Here is an 18,863-nt window from a genome sequence, read left to right on the forward strand (position 1 = left end):
GCATCACCAGTTGAAAAGCAACAAGACTCAAATTCTTCTGAACAAAAAGGGGGAAAAAATCAATGTTCAATGGTTATATTGTAAGAAATGTTTTTTTTCCCATTGCTTTACAAACATAAGCATTATTTTGATTATATTATTTGGTTGTCAATATTTGATTTTGCTAAAATATAAATCAGCCAGTTATTTAAAATATAAATCAGAGATACGGTTCAGAGAACAGAGCTTCTCATCACAATAAAGTCTTACAGCTATAGCTACCATGTAAGGCAGTTCCTCATTAACATGTCAAATTGCTGTGGCAAAGGATTCTGTTTGGCAGTCCGTATTTATTACAATAAATGTAAAAACTAGAAGAACGTTGAGCATGGCACAGTCACCACTTCCCATCCAAAGCTTGAATAAGGTTTATTTATTTGAGCATGGCACTGCCAGTTGAATCAGCCTGAATGAATTTTTTTGAGGAGGGTAAAGATGAGTCAATTGAAAGCACTCAACCTCATCTCCTTTTTGTGTGTAAAAACACACTGTAGCTGCTGTAGCTGGAAATGTTTCCAGACAAGTCATTGCTTTTATGATGCAGGTGGAACAATCCTTGGGAAATCCACATGAAATTTGACTATTTAAAAAAAAAAACTGTTCTGGCATTAAAAAAAACTACCATGCCATAACAACTTCTGTAAACATTACAGGTCATATTCTCATATAATCTCCACAGCTATTCTACTCTGTTCTATTCCAGTTTAATCTCCACAATTATGCATAACATAGAGAAAGTCCAAAGAAATATGATACTGTACTGCCCAAGAGTATGAACTATGAGTGTAAATGTATGCATGTTTACACTACCCAGAAAATATACAAGAATGCAGTCAGCTTTATGTAAGTCAACAGTGGACAAAACAGAAAAATTAAAAAAAGTTCCAGACCAACTGGCTTGAAACCAAGAATGAGACGTCTGGTATTTTCGGATTGTGTAATATTTCATTACAGTGTGACTCACCAGCCTTGTTTTTCATCCTCAAACCCATAGTTTTGAAATGCAAAATAATGATAAATATTCCATTCATATAATATAAAATAGATATGTGCCTATATAGTGAATCACATCACAACGGTCAAAACAGTATCCGCAATATCAGGTCCTGCTACTGTATCTCGAATGTAATATATGTGTGTTCAAATTTGAAGCACTTACTGACATCCTGCTCAACTAACTTCAAAAATAGTACAGCCTTATCTGTGACTGAGCTGCAAACATGAGATTTGAATTTGATCTTTTGGTTTGTTTGGACACTCCAGTCACTAATTTGAAGTTGTGAAAAACTGCTTGGGATGCTGTGTCAGCTCGCTTGAATATGAAATTCTCTGCTCCACTTCCTGTTTGTTGGACCCTGTGATTATCCATCATGTCTGAAGGTGTGGAGTCATGAACTCCATTTTAAGAGTGTATGAACGGTACACACAGATATATTGTGTTAATACAATGCAGTCTGTAATTATTTGGACATAATTACATAATTGGCCTTTTTTCTGTTGTTTTCACTCACTAATCCAGTAAACAAAATTTAAATAAAACAATAACTATGTATGTCAAGTGCAGACTTTTTGAAGGTTTTTACATATTGGGTGAACCATGTAGGGATTACAGTCCTTTTTTTACAGTACCCCCAATTTTAGGGGACCAAACATAATTGAACAAATTGACACAAGCTGAAGTAAAGTAATCATATCAATGCAATCAATGATGGCCTGAAGTCTACAACCCATAGCTAGATATCTTCCCTGGTGATGCTCTGCCATGGCTTTTTTATGGAGGCTATTTGCTTTCAGTCTGGTCTTCAACAAGTGAAATGCATGCTCATCTGGATTGAGGTAAGGTGATTGACTTTCACATTTTTGGCCCAAAAAAACTCCTTGGTTGCTTTGGCTGTATGTTTGGATCATTATTCTGCTGCATGATGGAGTGTCGTCTAATCAGTTTTGGTGCATTTGCTTGGATCTGAGCACACAAGATGTTTCTGTTTACAGTACTTTGGCATTCACCCTGCTGCTGCCATCAGCAGCGACATCAATGAACACAAGTGAGCCAGTTCCAGTGGCAGCCATGTTTGGCAGATGAGGTGGTATGCTTTGGAACATGAGCTGTTCCTTTTTTTCTCCATACTTTCTGCTTTCTATCACTCTGGTACAGGTTGATCTTCATCTAATCTGTCCATAATACCTTGTTCCTGAATGCTACAGGTTTTTTAATGTACAGCTTTGCAAATATAACCTGGCCATTCTATTCTCGAGGCTTGTCAGGGGTTTGCATCTTGTGATGAGCCCTCTGAGTTCATGCTGGCATCCTCTTCTCTTGATTGTCACATCCTGGAGAGTGTCCTTCATCTATTGAACAGTTACAAGGGGATTTTTCTTACCATTCAAAGGATCCTTGTGTCATCCATGACACTGGTCTTCCGTGGTCCACCAAGTCGTTTTGCCATTGCTGAGCTCACCAGTGCATTCTTGCTTCTTAACAATGTACCAAACAGTTGATTTTGACACACCTCATCTTTAAACAATGTCTACCTCAAATAAAACTTGTTTTATATGTCTAAGTTTATTTAGGGGATAGTTCACTGACCTTATGAGTTCAAATATGCAAAGTCTGAGGAGAGAAATGGAAGAAGGTAGACCCTGTACTTCTTGCTTCTTTTTCTGTAACCTATACTGGTTTTATACACTCAACGACCACTTTATTAGGTAGACCTGTACACCACTAAATATTTAATCAGCCAATTATGTGACAGCGACTAAATGCATCAAAGCATGCAGACATGGTCAAGAGGTTCAGCTGTTTTTCAGGCCAAATGTCAGAATGGGGAGGAAATGTGATCTAAGTGACTTTGACCACGGAATGATCGGTGCCAGACAGGGTGGATTGAGTATCTCAGAAATTGCTGATCACTTGGGATTTACATGCAGAACAGTCTCTTTAATTTGCAGACAATGGTGCAAAAAAATAAAAATAAAAATCAAGTGAGCAGCAGTTTTGCAGGCAAAAAAGCAATGTTAATGAGGTCAGACTGGTGGAAGGTGACAGTTACGCAAATAACCACACATTACGAAAGTGGTATACAGAAGAGCATCTCTGAACACACAATGTGTCAAACCTCAAAGTGGATAGGCTACAGCAGCAGAAGACCAATAAAAACCAATTAAAAAGTCTAATAAATATCTAACAAAGTGCTCACTCAGTGTATAAGCAGTCAGCTGCAATTACCCTATTTGTGTCTGAAGCCTCTTTACTTACCTTGATAAAAGCATATCCAATCTTCAGTTTTACAGTGGACATATTTTGTACAAATTCTGGGCAGAACAGATGAGTTTTTCGGTCACAGGATTGGACAGTGAGTAGGTCAATTTTCTATTTTCTATTTTTGGTGTGTGTTGACCATTTTGCTTAATTTCACAAAAATAAAATCCTTGTAAAAAAAAATAATAATGTTTTCACCCACTAGCAAGTACAAATGTTCTACATGAATGGCATTTGGCAAACGCTCTTATCGAGAGCTACGTACAACAAAGTGCAAAGTGCATACCCATACCAGGGATAAGATTATTTATTTAAAAATAGATATTTTTAATCGTAGTACCACAGCACGCAAATGCATGAGCAATCCATGAACCGCTTACCTAGCCAAACAATGCTGACCTAGCCAAATAAAACATCCTAATCCACTAACTACACCGCAGGCTACAGGAGCCCTCCACCTGGCTCATCTCTTACTGATGATAGCCAGGAGACTGTAGGTGTCTGGAAGGACTGTAGTGTAGGGTATGGTTATGGAGAAGTAAACCCCCACACCATGAGAATAAAAGTAATTCATACCCCCAAATTATTATTAGGATTTATATATTAATATAAACTTACTTCAAACACATTTCTATGTTTTAAAATGTATATTCTAAGATAAATGACATGGAGACTTCAAAATAAACGACATTAAAAATAAAGTTGCGACAAGAAGTTAACTTGTGTCCTCTCAACCGTGATAATAACCATATCTAAATAATAAAATGTGTGTTTTGGTCCGTTTTCACTGTTCTGCCTGAAATTTCAGATGACATTTTGAAAACGTGAGTCCGATCCAGTCTTGAGGAGAAAATTGTGGACCTTATGACAAATCATTACCAAGTAGCTTTCACCTTCAGAACTACTCTGTTGACTCATTCTGGAGAAGGCTCACTGTCAGAATGAAATAAAACTGTTTAGTCACTGTGGTCTGTACATCTCCTCTCATCAATGTCACTTGTTGGAAGTGTGTCTGATTCATATGTGGAAGCACAAAAAAAAAAAACTCCAACTAGATTGTACTTACAGGCACAAACAGTGTTTGATTCATAACCAACACAATTATTATTTTTTAAATTTCCAGATATAGTGAGATAAATAAATGGTGATATATATATTTTAAAAAAAAGTAAATGAATGGCGATGCAAGTAGCTGAATATAGGAGTGCTAGGCTGACCCACACGATGGAAATTGTGGGTGGGAGATAGTAAATGTGAGATGACTGGCTTATAGAATTTGAAAAATGCTATTGTAAACCAAGCAGAACTATGTTTCCTGCTCAAACAGATGACCTCAACATAAATAATGTAATTTATAGAATAGATTCACAGGTTAAAAATGCGGCACCATTGTAGTGGTGCTTCTCTGGATACACCTGTTGACAATTACCAGGTGTAATGATAATTCATAATAACTTAATTACAATACATACAATAATACAATGGACATTACAATTACTGAAGAATATTTATGTATGTTTATAATACGAGGTCTGAAGAAGTGTTCATTGCAGACATACTAATTTACAGAACAAGAACGGGTAAGAAATGGGTTTATTAATACAACACTGATTCTAACTTTTTGGTACAGACTTTAGTCATCGACTGAGGGCATAACAGAGGGGTTTGATTTCATGACATTCCAGAGACATGGAAACGTAAAAAATAAAAATAAAATAAAAAACTCAAAAGATGGAGAGAAACGATCAATCACAGTATAAATCACTCACTGGGCTATTGCTGTTTTATCATACTCACCAGTCCTGAAAAGCTGCAGTCAGCACTGTGTGAAGTCTGCTGTTCTTATGAATTAATTGACATGCTGTTTATACGAATGCACTTAACAGGATGGTGAATTAGGGGGTTCATGAGAGCATTTCATAAACGCTAGAATACGCATTCCATACAATACAGACTAAACCTGGAGGTATTTATTTTTTGCTTGCGTAGTATTATACAGTAAAAGCTAATAATTTAATATCTGAAATCCTAGTTGTGGAAATCATTGGGATATTCTCATCAAAAGCAATGTGTTAATGGGTCCCTGTCTACAGCCCGTGAAAACTTTCCAATCCCTTGGGTGTGAAATTCCGACCATAAAATAAGATGAAAAGGTGCGAGAAGGAAACGGAAAGAAGCAGAGATGTCATGATTAAGGTGTCTCCTCCCCCATTATGACAGAAAAGGAGCTATGACGCACAGTAGCATATTCATATTTGTTGTTATTTTTCAGCTTGTCAGCCAAAAAGTTCAACGCGCAAAAAGAAACTAAAGTCTTACAGGAGATTTAATTGTACGACTTTGGATTAAAAAAAAAAAAAAAAACATAGACCCCAATAGTTGCAATCCTCAGTAACATAATGTAAGATACAGTATATACTTAAGTATATATTGTGTAACTAAATATTCAATCTGGTTACTGTAGCCACACTAAATTATATATACTGTATGAAGAAATAAAAACAGTTGAATAGTTGAGTAACACAACTAAGACAATATACATCTGTAAAAGTGCAAATATCCTATTAAACAGCAAGACAATAAAAAATAAAAAACTAAGTTTAAAAAACAATTTCCTTTACTAAAAGTAATGAACGTTTGAAGAAACATTTATGTATGCATGTACAGTATGTATATACAGCCAGTGAATGGTTTCCTCCACAGGAGCGGAGAAAGATGTGGCCCTGTGTTTGAGTGCTCTGGGGGACAGGCCTCACTGAGGCGCAGTGACCAGACCTGTTGCCTGGATACCCACACACAGGCATGCCACACCTGTCTCAAACCCGCTGCTCATCTCTACAGCATATTAATATATTTAATATAGACATCAGTGAGGCTCAGCCCACTGGCTCTGCACTCTGCTCTCTTTAACAAGTCTGTGAAACAGGAAACGACAGGAACCAGGAAGTCCTATTCTATACGTCAGCACAGCCCGCGATGTCAGGAGACATCAGGATCAATGTTTCAGAAGCTCCTTCTACCTCTCTGAGTCACAAGGGCTGCCCATTGAGGAGAGGCGTACTGAGGAGATACGGCCAGTCCCCACAGGGAGGGAGACAGCCTCTCCGTTTTGCACTCTGAGGAGTATCTAAGCAACATTAAGTGTAGAGGGAAGCAAGCTTCAGGACTAGCTACTCAATTTGAGCAAATGTATCACTTTAACCTCATTCCTTGCAGTAAATACTCCAGAATATACTTTTCCCACTTTGTCCATACCGTTGCTGCAACTGTTTAAGTAGAGTATTCCTATATTTTGTACACCAATGGCCATTCTTTTTCAAAGAAGTTTGACATCTATGCATCACAAAGTTTTCAAATATTTCCGAGAGGTTCCAGTACTAAGACCTAGTACTGAGTATTGTCCTCTCTTCAAGTATAAATACATTGCAGGCATCTCACATACTTCTTATATGCTAGATTCACAGACATAAATATGTATTATACTGTACAGCTTAAGAAATAACATCAAATGTGCCAGGGGCTGCCACTTGAATTCAGGGAAACTTGAAACTTATACGGGGTGTATTTGGTCCAATTAGAATTAAAAAGTGAATGGAATGTCGACAAACTGCCAATGTGGCCTTGGTGAGAGATTGCCGCTGCAAAGCAAGATATGGAGGGATTCACTACACTGCCATCATAATTACTTCCCACTTAATTTAAAATAAAATAAGCAAGATCTGCCATCTCTCCACTTCTGTAGCAGTGATTCATAAAATTACATTTCCACAAACCCCCTATAAACTTTATCAAATAGGGGGAAGTCAGCTAATTGTGACACTTCAGAAACTACGTCACAAATTACCCGAATTGACCCTACAGGATGAAATCATAGATCCATTGATAATTTGAACAAATCTGTGAATCTAGCACTTGATATATTCATGAAGGAAAACTGCTAACTGTAACTGCTACAGAAATGTAACGGGAACCCCTTGGGCACAGTGCCAAATGTGGAAATATCCATTTGAGGCTTCAGTAATAATCTGCTTGTGATTTTGTTTGAAGTTTTAAAATGACACATGTCCACAATCCTAACGGTGACAAAAATGTGTGCGTAAGTAGCGATATTCACAAAGAACCGTTTGGGTTTACTTCAACAGCTGCAGCTACGTAATAATGGAAAAATGTGATCTTCAGAAAGAGCTGGGGCTGCTGCTTACAGTACAGTAAAAGCTGCTGTCTCTTAAGGGCTGGGGGAGAGAGGGGGCTGCGTCTGTGGCTGTTAGAAAAAAATAAAAACAGAAAAACACACTGAAAACACACTCCTCTTTGGCCCTGCACCTAACCAGACTTGAAAAGAAAAAGGATGCAGAAACCAGACTTCAACTTAAGAGGAAAACTAATCTTTTTTTTTTGTTTTTTTTTTGTTTGTTTGTTTCAGTTACAGACACTTCAAAGGCCACTTGAGTTGATGCTGTAGATGCACACACATCATTACATTACGCACATTACCAGTCTGGAGTGAACCTGTCGGTCAGAGTCCTTCCATTTTCCCAGCACACTGTCACGCAGTCCTTGGGTCTCGCGTGCTGAAGACACAGGATTCGCTACCGAAACTGTCCAATCCGAAAAGGAGGCGGGAAGCAGACGAAGGCCCAGCCCCCTAGATCCAGCAGTTTGAGTGGTAGAATTGTTAAACTGAGGCTGGAAGCGCTGGGATTGGTTATAATCCTTCTTCCTCCCGCAGGTGTGTGCGGGTGCTTCCGACGCCCGGGGAAGGGGCAGGCCCTGTCCACCCCACCTGGCCCCAGGGTCACAGCATCCAGCAGGGTCCAACTGCTACACCCGTCTCCCCCTTCCCGCAAGGGAACAGTCCCATGATCCTCCTGTTTCCACACACCCATCAGCATCAGATAAGGCCCGGTAACACAGCTACATTGTGCCAATAGCGTCCCAAGATTTTTGTGCGTGTCTGTCTCCAGGGCAACAGCAGCTACATGTACAATTCTGCTTCCATACGCAAAAGGTAGTTATCTTCCAGAACCGTAAAAGAACTCAAAAAGGTTAGTTTTCCCCTCTGTAAAAAGATATTACATGAGTAGCAGGTCTGTTTTTGTTGTTATTTATTTATATGGTTGAACCATTAACTGTTTTTGTTTTCTCTTTTGTTTGTATTTTATATCGCATACAGGATAAACAATACACAATATATTACTATAAAAGCAGACAGAAACTGTGATTTTTCAGTTTCAGGAAGGCAAGGACTTGGCCGGGCAAATGACAAGTGACCTTTGACATGCAGGTTTAATATTTGTTTTGATAAAATGATTTTTGCAGGTACAGTGGACAGGCCATCCCTTTTTGGATAACTTAATAAAATGAATAATATAAAATTAAAAAACAACTTTGGAAGAATGTAAAAACACATACAAAAGATAATTGGGTGTCCCACCAGGTAACACATTTCATAAAGTGCACATTTTCCTTTTAAATCTTACTATTCATCAACTGGCCATGGTTAAAACATTCATCTTTATTCAAAGGATGTAAAGGTGTGGTTGGCAAGTATAAGGCGGGCTAACAATGACCAAAAATCTGTGTTGCGTTTAAGTCTAAGTTAAGGAGGCACCCTCAAACCAACCACTTCCTTTGAGGTGACATGAGGACACAATATATGGTAATTAATAACTATCACAAGATCTTGGTCCTGACATGTTCATTATTGCCTTGTCAAAATCTTTTTCCGAAATACAACTGATTTGCAAACTTCTTGCTTCCCGAATGCATTCGTCTGTTTAACTGCAGGCAAACAAAAGTAAAATAAAAACAAAACAAAATAACTATTCTGAGACCTAGGCCTATACTCCTTAAACAGCAAAGGACACATAATGCTTATAGGAGGCAAACACAGGACAGGACTCTGGGTGAGGAAAAGCGTCAGCTTTAAAGATTCTAGTAACTTCAAGGCACAATACAACACATTGCTATGCTATATAAGTACTGACACACTTAAACTCTTAGTCAAAGGGATTTGTAACAGTCTTCGTTAATGAATCAATTCACAAGTACTTAAATGTCAACTCTAACCGATCAGAATTTCCAGTAGGTTTTTATTTAAAAGCCTGAATTTGTATTCGATAAACAATGGTCACTGAAATCTGTGACGTTTTTGTACTCCATTGAAACGTGTGAGACTGCAGCAGCAACGCCTATCAGAGACGCCGACCTTGGGAACAGGCGCAGCCGAAAACCATTACGTTTGGCAAACGAAGCCTTTCGCTGAATATTGCTGAATATTGGACTGCGTTAGGAGACGGGCAATCTACTGCCTAACTGCTGCAGGCCAAACGGAGCAGAAGGCCGCGTGGGGTAAAACCGGCAGGGGCATATCACACACATGCAGAAAATGAAAGCCAGTGGACACAACACCAATAACTAAAACTTCACCGCACAGCCTCGGAACGTGGGCCCTGCAGGCTGTGGAGTTTGTGCTCCAGGCGTGGAGCAGAGGGTTCGGGGCCCTGCCTACTCTTACCACTGTTTAAGCTGGCACAATAATAAGCATCATTTCTGCTCACACAGATAAAGGAACCCCACTGGCTTTACTCCGACACGTGTGCTTAAGCACTCCCTTCATCTGCCAGCCTCGTCTGCTCTTAAGATGACATCACTGACATCACCCCTTTCTATTCCTGCCTGACCCCAGACGGTCCCTCCTCAAGCAGTGTTTGCCTTTGTAGACTAAAAACCAAAAGCAAAAAAAAATGTCCTTTCAGAAACTCATATTAGCTGGGGACGTGGAGGGCAGAAGACGGTATGGTAGGAGGCCATCTTAGGCCCAACGTGGGAAAAGGAGATGATAGCTTTAATCAAAGGCCACTTCTATCACCCAGGTCAGTCTCCAGAGCAAGGCACTATCCCTTCAGTTTGCAGCCAGGCTGTGCGTATTTTTCACCCTTTTCTACAGGAATTGGTTTTTTTTAGGGCCGACAAAATGTCAAAGCCACACAGGGGTACACATTGCAAAAACAACACCCAAAGACTTCACGCCTGGAGGTTTTTTGGTTGTGTATTTTTGATCTGAATTGTTTTTCGGTCTGTGTTGTGTCAGTGCCCTAGCTGCTCTTTCCTCCAGCCTCCTCCTCAGGTTAAGTTCAGACCGGGGGCGTGCTCCTGGATCCAGGGTCAGGGGTCACACCCCCGGGGTGAGAGTGCTCGTGATGATGCTCCACTGGTGCGAGGAGACGGCGTGACTGGCAGGGGAAGATAAACCCAGCACCGCCTCCTACAGGCCGTTCAGTGTGTCACGGCTTAGCATTTTCGCTGTTCCCCTGCTGTTCTTTAGGATGTGTTAATATTACATAGCCCTTTTCCAGCAAGAAGACCTGCTCTGTTCCCATAACCCCGGCCCTGATAGACAGGGCGGGGAATGAAGGGAGGCTGGAGGAGGAGAGGCAGCTAAACGAGTGCCCCGATCACGGATGTGAAGACTCGCTCTCTTCCCATGGCTGTGAACCATTTTTTATAGCATTTTATTTTAGCAAAGTTCATGTAAAACAAATCTCAGATTGTGAACTTTTTTTTGTTTGTTTAATTTGCCCTCTTCCACTTCAGATTGTCAATGTTTTGCTGTTCTATAAATTCACTTTCCACTCCTACAGAAAAAAAAAGAAAAAAGAAGAAAGAAAAAGTCTGAATGTTACTGAGTATTTGACGTTTAGGATATCGGTGCATGAACGTTGTACACTGTTCTAAACTACGTCTTAGAAAACTCACTAATAAATAGAACTCTCTAGAATTGCCATGCAAGTGTTAAAATCTAAATACCAATTTCTCAAACAAGACCATTTTAGCACAGAAAACAAATTATTTCTCCTATCTAGTGCATTCCATATTCAGTAGCATTTGTAGGAGCATTGACACTGTTCTTTATACTGTCTTTGATGTGGGTATAAATTGAATTTAAGTGTATGTATGCATGTAGTCACAATGGCATGTTTCTGTGTGTAAATTAAATCTGAGGTCATTGTGTCTGTGTACATGGGCTACATTTGTAGTTATGCGTTATTTTTCTTTATCCCTCTCAATACACACTATTAATATTTAGTATTTGGAGGTGCAGCTTGCAATTACTATTTATTATTTTTGAAATGGGATAGAAGTAAGGACGCATCTCAATGATTCCTGCTCCAAATACGGATGAAGTACTGCAGTTAATATGACACAGCGCATTAATATCAACATGTTCATACAAACACCAATAGAGCGGACTGTGGAGGACTTTGCGTCCGTATCTATGGAGATGGGGAGTGCATTTGTGATTCACAAGGTTAAAGGGGCATTCACTCTCCCAGCTCCAGCACGGGGGAGGCAGTGCCCCCTTTGGAACTGTCGCCTTTCTTCAGCTTGTTTAAACCCCATTTTGATTACAGACGGGAGGAATAATTAACACAAAGGCTGACGGCAGCAACATGCGCTTTTCTTGTGTCCAAACAACTGTAAACTGTATTATTACACAAATGAATCCCTTTTGAAAAAAAGACTTCTAGTGCCACTTTCACATCACATGTATCCGCTCTCTTCTCTCGATCTATCTCTTATCAAATACAGACCTTTTTAACTGGAGGTTTCCACAAAAAACATTTAAATTGAAGTGGACCACATTTTCCAATGACAATTCCCTCTAGAATATTCCATGTCAAAGATAAGCTCACAGATGCCTGACATTTAAGGGCTTTTTTTTTCCTCCTTCTTTTTTTATTTTCTTTTTAACTTTCAAGTGAGCAGTCATTCCATATCTCATGACAGCCAGACCTCCAAAATACTAAAAGTAATAGAAATATCTAATAGTAAAAGAACTTCTTATTTTAATCTGATTAAAATGTGACATAGAAGCAGATGTTCTGTTTTTGGGATTATTCCAGAAATGTTTGGGTCAGATAAAAAGTTAAATTGGTACAGCATTAACACGGCTTGTCATTCAACTTTGTGTGTGTGTGTGTGTGTGTGTGTGTGTGTGTGTGTGTGTGTGTGTGTGTGAGTGTGAGTGAGTATGTGTGTGCATTTAGCAAAAATATCCCCCGAGACCTGCTTCTGAAACTGTTCAAGCCACAGGGTTCAGTATATATATGGAAGCAGATGTCACACATTGCCTACAGTATGCAAACACAGTTGCATAATGGCCACCATTTGAATGAAATAATCACACAAACTCACAGGTGTGGAATGAACTGTGGAATTGGCAAAGCATTTTTTTTTTTCGTTTTAGCGTGCATAATGTTTTTATGCTACACATTTTCTTTTTTAATCTGCAGTTTGGGATAATTACTGAAAACTAAACCTATTTAGCTCATAATAGCCATCGTCACAATTAAACTGAGAAATTATCTGAGCGTGAGAACATGCAAACAGAGAGTACTGGAATATTGTACAGGTCTCAACCTCCGGACATGAAATAAAAATCAGTGCGTGTGATGTCGGGTGAATCAACAGCCTGTCTGCTGAAACAGGGAAGGGCCAGTGATCTTTAGGCATGTAATCACTTTTTCCATAGTTTCATTTTGTTTAACATAAGGTGGCTAAACAACAAAAAAAAAAAAGTGTTAAAAAAAAAAGTGATTAAAAAACACATTAATAATGCAACCTTTTCATAAATAATCTGAAAATAAACGACACACAAGAACTTCCTTGAGTGGATTCCGGTATTTGAGATGATGTCTTTGGGATTATCAATGGGAGTATTTCCAATACTCTCAACCTGGGTTCATCATCAAACATCATTTCAGGATAAATATGCAAGAAAAAGAAATCACCCTGTATATTCAAAAAATGCAAGTTATAACATTCTAGAACAACCCCGAGGGTACTTGTACATATGCATGAGTTCAAACTGACATCTTCAAAACTAAAGAGACTCTCTAAGCATGTGGAAGGTATTAGGGAAAAACTAAGTTGGAACAGTCATCATCAATACCAAATAGAGGAAGGGTGAATGTGACATGATTACGGTCCAAGACTCAAGCCTTCCTTCAGCACAACTCATTACTGAGCCCATGGTTGTGTGCAAGAGTCTGAACACGTTCATGTGCAGCCAACACTCAACTCAGGTCTGCTCTTTTTGTGTACGTGTAATTCACAGGAAGTGACAAAGAGTGACTTATATTCAGGGGCTGAGTTCAGTGGTATGCAAGTACACATTCATGGGAAAAAGATAATATTAATATTCATATTTGAATCGACTTTGAGTAGCACTGTAGTCAACTAATTCTTATATTTCCTCTCCTGGCAGTGGGACGCAGCGGGACTCAGCCCAGAAACACGAGCAGGAGCAGGCAAGATGAGTGGAAAAGCAGCGTAAATGGAGGGGTGGATGAGCAGCCAATAAAGCCATCACGTTAAAGAGTGAGAGGGGAAAGCACAAACACCGAGACAACCCTTCAGCAAGCTGTCCACCCGTGCGCACCCCGGCAGGGACTGTACTTGCATTAGGCAGCCTTAATATAGAGCCACCCTGGCCCCACAGTCCCGCAGTCCTGTCCCCCCTTGCATCTGGGATGCCAAAGTAGAGTTAAATCCCCTGGAGTGCTGGCTGCTGATGTAACATTCTTAGCCAAGAGTCTGCAGATCTCCCCGCTCAAACTGCTCGGTGAAACTCAATGACCCTCTCCTGACATTTCGCCAGCGTCTCCGAATGGAACATAAATTCTGCCTCCTGGAACCCAGACAGTGAAATAAAGGCCCTAACAAGGTAGAGGGGCTGTGTAGGCCCAGGCGCTCGTCAGGACAAAGGCCAAAGGCAAGGCGTTGATTAGCCGGGTTAAAGCCAGCGGTTCGAAAGGTGAGAGTCAGCAGTTAAAGGGGGAGATGTGAGATTACTGGGGAATACAGCCAATTCTGAGAGACGACAACAACCGTGATTCACATGGGATTTAGAGACACCCTCACAATTTTCTCAATGAATAAATTCATCAAATAATGAAAAAATAGCCTGGGCACCATTATAGCACTGAGCTCAGACCTACTGCAGTACAGCAGGCACACTGAGTCCTGCTTCACCAAACTGTGAAAACCCCACAATGCAACAGCCCGTGGCGAAACGGGTTCGCATTAGAATCACAACCCGTGGGGTCTCAAGTCCACGTAAAAAGCAGCACCCGGTCTGCTAGGCAGAGACATTTTCCAGGCAGTCATGAAATGCAGACGTTTTCCCTTCTCCTGAAGGTACAGTACAGCTCTGCAGAGCTGGAGCCCTAGTTCTCTGGAGCAATCGAGGCACACTTCACCCTCAGGACCAAGAGCCTGACTTCCCTCAGCTGCCACACTGCATCTGAGTCCCCACTGGCTCTCGGGGCAGTAGGCAGTCACCCCCTCACTTTCATTTGGCAAATGGACAAAAAGTACTTTTGGCACATGAACCAGCCTTTGAAAGAGCCGCTGTAAAACGTGTCCATTACTGCACTTTTCAGCAAACTGTCACCTTACATGGAAGTCATGACAGCAGAGACTGGTTCAATGCTCTCTCTCCCCAAAGCCAGTCCGTAATTGACCCCATAGAGAAGACGCGTGTCCAAGGGGAAGAACAGACAGAGACCCCTAGTGGAGGCGAGGTCACAGCGCAGCGTAGGCTGGACGCTACACTCTGTCCTGCACTCCGGCCAGACGTGGAAGACTTTTCTTCAGGCTTCAACACCGGCACCGCCAGCTAAACCCCTGCTTCTGCAGCTGCTCCAGAAAACTACGTCTTAGAGCCAGAATCCCAGACACGTCTTCTCCCCTGCATGTGTGAGATCTAGGGCTCGAAACTGGAGCTTCACCTCAGCCCACAAACAAATCTATGTCACAGGATTACTGATTCATATTTAAGGTGTGCTTGCTTCCCCTCAGCTCTGTCACTACTCCACACCTTCCACACAGCATTCGTGCTCTGCCGTGCTGACCTCATCCACTCCCTTCATTAAACCATGACTCCAGGTGCTCATATTCCCCTGCTCCCAGAGACCATACTCCTTATGAAAAAAAAAAACAAGTACAACTGCCTAACATGTGTGTTATTTCAAGCTAATGCTGCAGTCACCGTGTTAAAAAAAGGCATTTAAATGGAAGCTCGTCATCGAGTCTTAGATAATGGAAGGATCCCCAGACATCATCGACCATCATCACCTGTTAGGAAGTTCCTATCTGCCTGTGGCTTAAAGAACAAAACAAAAACAAAAACAAAAAACCTTTTCTTTGTGCAAAGCTTCAATGGAAATGGAACAGGGCAAGAATTATATTTACATAAAATAGTCCTAATACTCAATCCACATAAGGCTGCGATTCTATTCATCACGGAAGAAGACATTCCTAACAGCGAAGAATCCACAAAATATTGGAAAATCCCTGGTTAACAAAGACTTGGAGGTGCATTTTCACACATCAAGAATCATATTCTGTTTGCCAGGAGAGAATACAAATGGGTGACACTGTGTAAAAGAAAAATCTATGGTCGATATTCGGATAGTAACGCAGGACAACAATCTCCCACAAATCGTTTAAACACGCATGTCGCCAGGCAAGAATGATTCACATTTCCGAAGATCATTTTTGTCCTTATCTCTGTCCCTTAATAGCCAGCTATAAAACAGAGAACGCAACGTGATGAAGAGACACCGATAACATGTGGATCAGTTGACATTTTACAGATTCAAACCACAAAAATATGACTCCAAAGCATTTTTCTAAAAGATGCCCTTGCCGACCCTCCAAATTATTGAAGCTTTGACAAAGGTACAACTGGTCAAGGTGGGTGAAAGTCTTCAAAAGAAAAAAGAAAAAAGGTAATAAACATTTTGGGGAAAAAACCTGCAAATTTAATCAGGAAGCAAAATCTGTTTTTTTTTTTTTGTTTTCTTATGTCATCATTGTTGGTTAAACAGCCCAACCCACAGAAAGAACAAGACACAACAGCTGCCTTTTGTTTTATCATATCATATATGTATATATGTGCATATATATACACACACACATGTATATACATATAAACATATATACACATATATGTACACACACTTTTTTTTGTGTCTTTTTTTTTTTTGTTTGTTTGTTTTTCTCAAAAAATTGGCTGCCCTCTCTATCTAAGCTCCCTGTGCTCTGGGGGCTACGTCAGTCAGCTCACTCGTTCGCTCACTGGGGTCCGGGACTCTACCGCCTCCTCTCGCCCAGGCCTGGGCACTGCCGCTGGGGGCACGATGCCCTTCACCTCTCGGCCCTCGCCCCCCTCCCCCGCCCGGTGCTTGGCCCTCAGGTCGGCAGGCGCGGGGGGCAGGGGCGGGGGGTGAGTCTTGGTGAGGGCCTCCCGGGCGGGGCAGCTGTCTGGGCGGGGCAGCTCTCTGCGAGGGGGCAGCAGCGGGGGCTTGTCGTCGGGTGGGCAGGGCCTGGGGGTGCTCAGGTCCTGGGGCTCATTGTCCTGCAGTGCTGGAGCCTCCCTCCGGACCAGGCTGTGGGAGTGCGGGTGTGCGTGGGCCGGGGGCTGGGGCGAGTGTGGGTGGTGGTGGTGGTGATGGTGGTGGTGGTGGTGTTGGTGTTTGTGCTGCTGTGAACGCTCTTTTTTTTTGTGGCTGGCCCCGCCCCCGCTCCCGCTGCCTGGCGCCGGAGACGCCTCCTTGTGCTTCCGCCCCGGGCTCTTTGGCAACTTCTGTCCCTTCTCCCCCGCCTCCGCTGCAGCCGCTCCGGGAGAGCCCACGTTACTAGTCCCCGTTCCCGACGCCATTCCCGTTCCCGAGCCCGTTCCCGACCCTGTTCCCGAAGCCGTTCCTGTTTCCGACCCCATTCTCGTTACCGAACCCACTCCGGTTCCGGACCCCGTTCCAGACCCGGTTCCCGTTCCGGTTCCCGTTCCCGACCCGGTTCCCGTTCCCGAACCGGTTCCCATTCCAGACCCGGTTCCCGGTCTGGTTCCCGAGCCCGTCTGGGAGCCCACGGCAGCCTCAGTTTTGGGGGCCGCGGGAGGGGGGGGCTCGGGCTCCTCCACAGTCTCTCTCGTCTTGCGTTTCTTGATGGGCAGCGCCGTCTCCTGCACCGGCTTTGTGGAAGACTCCTTCAGCGCTTTCTTCTTGGCCTCGGCGGCCATGGCGACCGTGGCGGCGTAGGGAGCGCTGGAGCCCGCGGTTCCCACGGAAACCGTCGCCACTGTGGCCGCCGCCGCCGCCGCCGCCGGCTTCCGGCCCCGCTTCTTCGGGGCGGCCTGCGGGCCCTGCTCGGACTTCCTTTTGCGCCCCGGACGCAATTTGGCAACCGCGGCCTGCCCCGAGGGACCGCCCACCTCAGCCTTGGGCGGGGTGAAGGGCATCTTCACCAGCAGCTTCCCCGGGCTCTTCTCCACCACACGCTTCATGGCCACGCCCTCCGTGGCCTGCCGCACCTTCCCGCTGCCCTTGGGGCGGCCCCTGCCCCGGCCGGACGGCTTCACCACCTTGGGCTTCTTGGGCGGCTTCTTCTCCCGGCGTGAGGGGCTGCCGCGGCCCGTCACCGTGAAGTCAAAGTCATTGGGGTCGGTGGAGGTGTCTCCTACCTTCTGGAAGTACGCAATCAGCTCCACTTTGGAGCGGAAGGCTTTCCCCTCTGGGCTGAAAAATAAATGACATTTGCTTAATATTCACGAAATCGCAGAAGCAAACTGTCCATTCAGACTTCACCCGTTACACTATAAACCAATTATCTGAAATAGATTAGAACCAGTCCAGCTTAGAACCTTCGGTCACAGATTGTCGAATCCCGGTTATCTACAAAAAAACTGAACGGAGGAATTTAAAACGTACACAATAATGTTTTGAACAGTGGTTCCCAACGGTGTTCCTGGAGATCTACTCTCTTGATCTCCTTGACTGATAAGAAACTCAATGAGATCGCTAGCTGTGGAATTAGATTAGTTTGGGTTGGGGTGAAAACTTACAACACGGTACATCTGCAGGAACAGGGTTGAAAACCAGAACAGCCCTATTCAGTGAAAGAAAACAAATGATTTTTCTAAAGAGATACAGCATGTTTTTTTTCTTCTTGCCTTCATTGGCTTGTTCCTTCCTTGGGGGGTGGGTCCTTCCTGAGGGAGACGTGCAGGGCAGCCAGTGCAACCCAAGAATAGTGTGAAATATGGGCCAGTGTGGCGTGCGTGTCACACTGCCCCACATTAGCCTGCCAGCATCAATCAGTCCTCCAAACAATAGCCTCCACAATCCACCCCCTGCTGCAACACGCTCCACAATGTCCACACACATCCCCCGCCCCGATCCCACGAGGGGAATACACAGAAACACAATATGCCCCCCCCTCCACACTCCACATGTCCAATCAGGGCTTCAATAGCACATCCATCTCGGCCCCCCCCCCCCATAAGTCTCAGGAAACAATCGCTTCTGTGGCTTCTGACACCGCTAGCTTGTATCACAACAGCCTAAATCATTACCGCTACATTTCACAGCTCATGCAGGTGATTTACAGGCTGTGAGGGTGGGGGCGGAGTGGAGGAAGGCTTTTCTGAACCTCCACGCACCCGTTTATCACTGCTGTCTGGTCAGGGCTCCACACGGTTTCACAAACATGGAGTCAG

The 18,863-nt window shown here is 42.9% G+C and overlaps 1 protein-coding gene across 1 annotated transcript in view; it reads right to left on the bottom strand.

Annotated features, from left to right (window-relative positions):
* Nucleotides 1-4,873: 4,873 nt before the first annotated feature.
* Nucleotides 4,874-18,863, bottom strand: part of mecp2 (methyl CpG binding protein 2) — a 33,521-nt gene continuing 19,531 nt past the window's right edge. Inside the window, exon 3 of the mRNA XM_061256965.1 lies at nucleotides 4,874-17,883. Within this exon, the coding sequence (XP_061112949.1) occupies nucleotides 16,425-17,883 (1,459 nt within the window). The 3' untranslated portion in view covers nucleotides 4,874-16,424. The remainder of the gene's footprint in view (nucleotides 17,884-18,863) is intronic.

The sequence above is a fragment of the Conger conger genome, chromosome 10 (assembly GCF_963514075.1).
Source record: "Conger conger chromosome 10, fConCon1.1, whole genome shotgun sequence".
Lineage (NCBI taxonomy): Eukaryota > Metazoa > Chordata > Actinopteri > Anguilliformes > Congridae > Conger > Conger conger.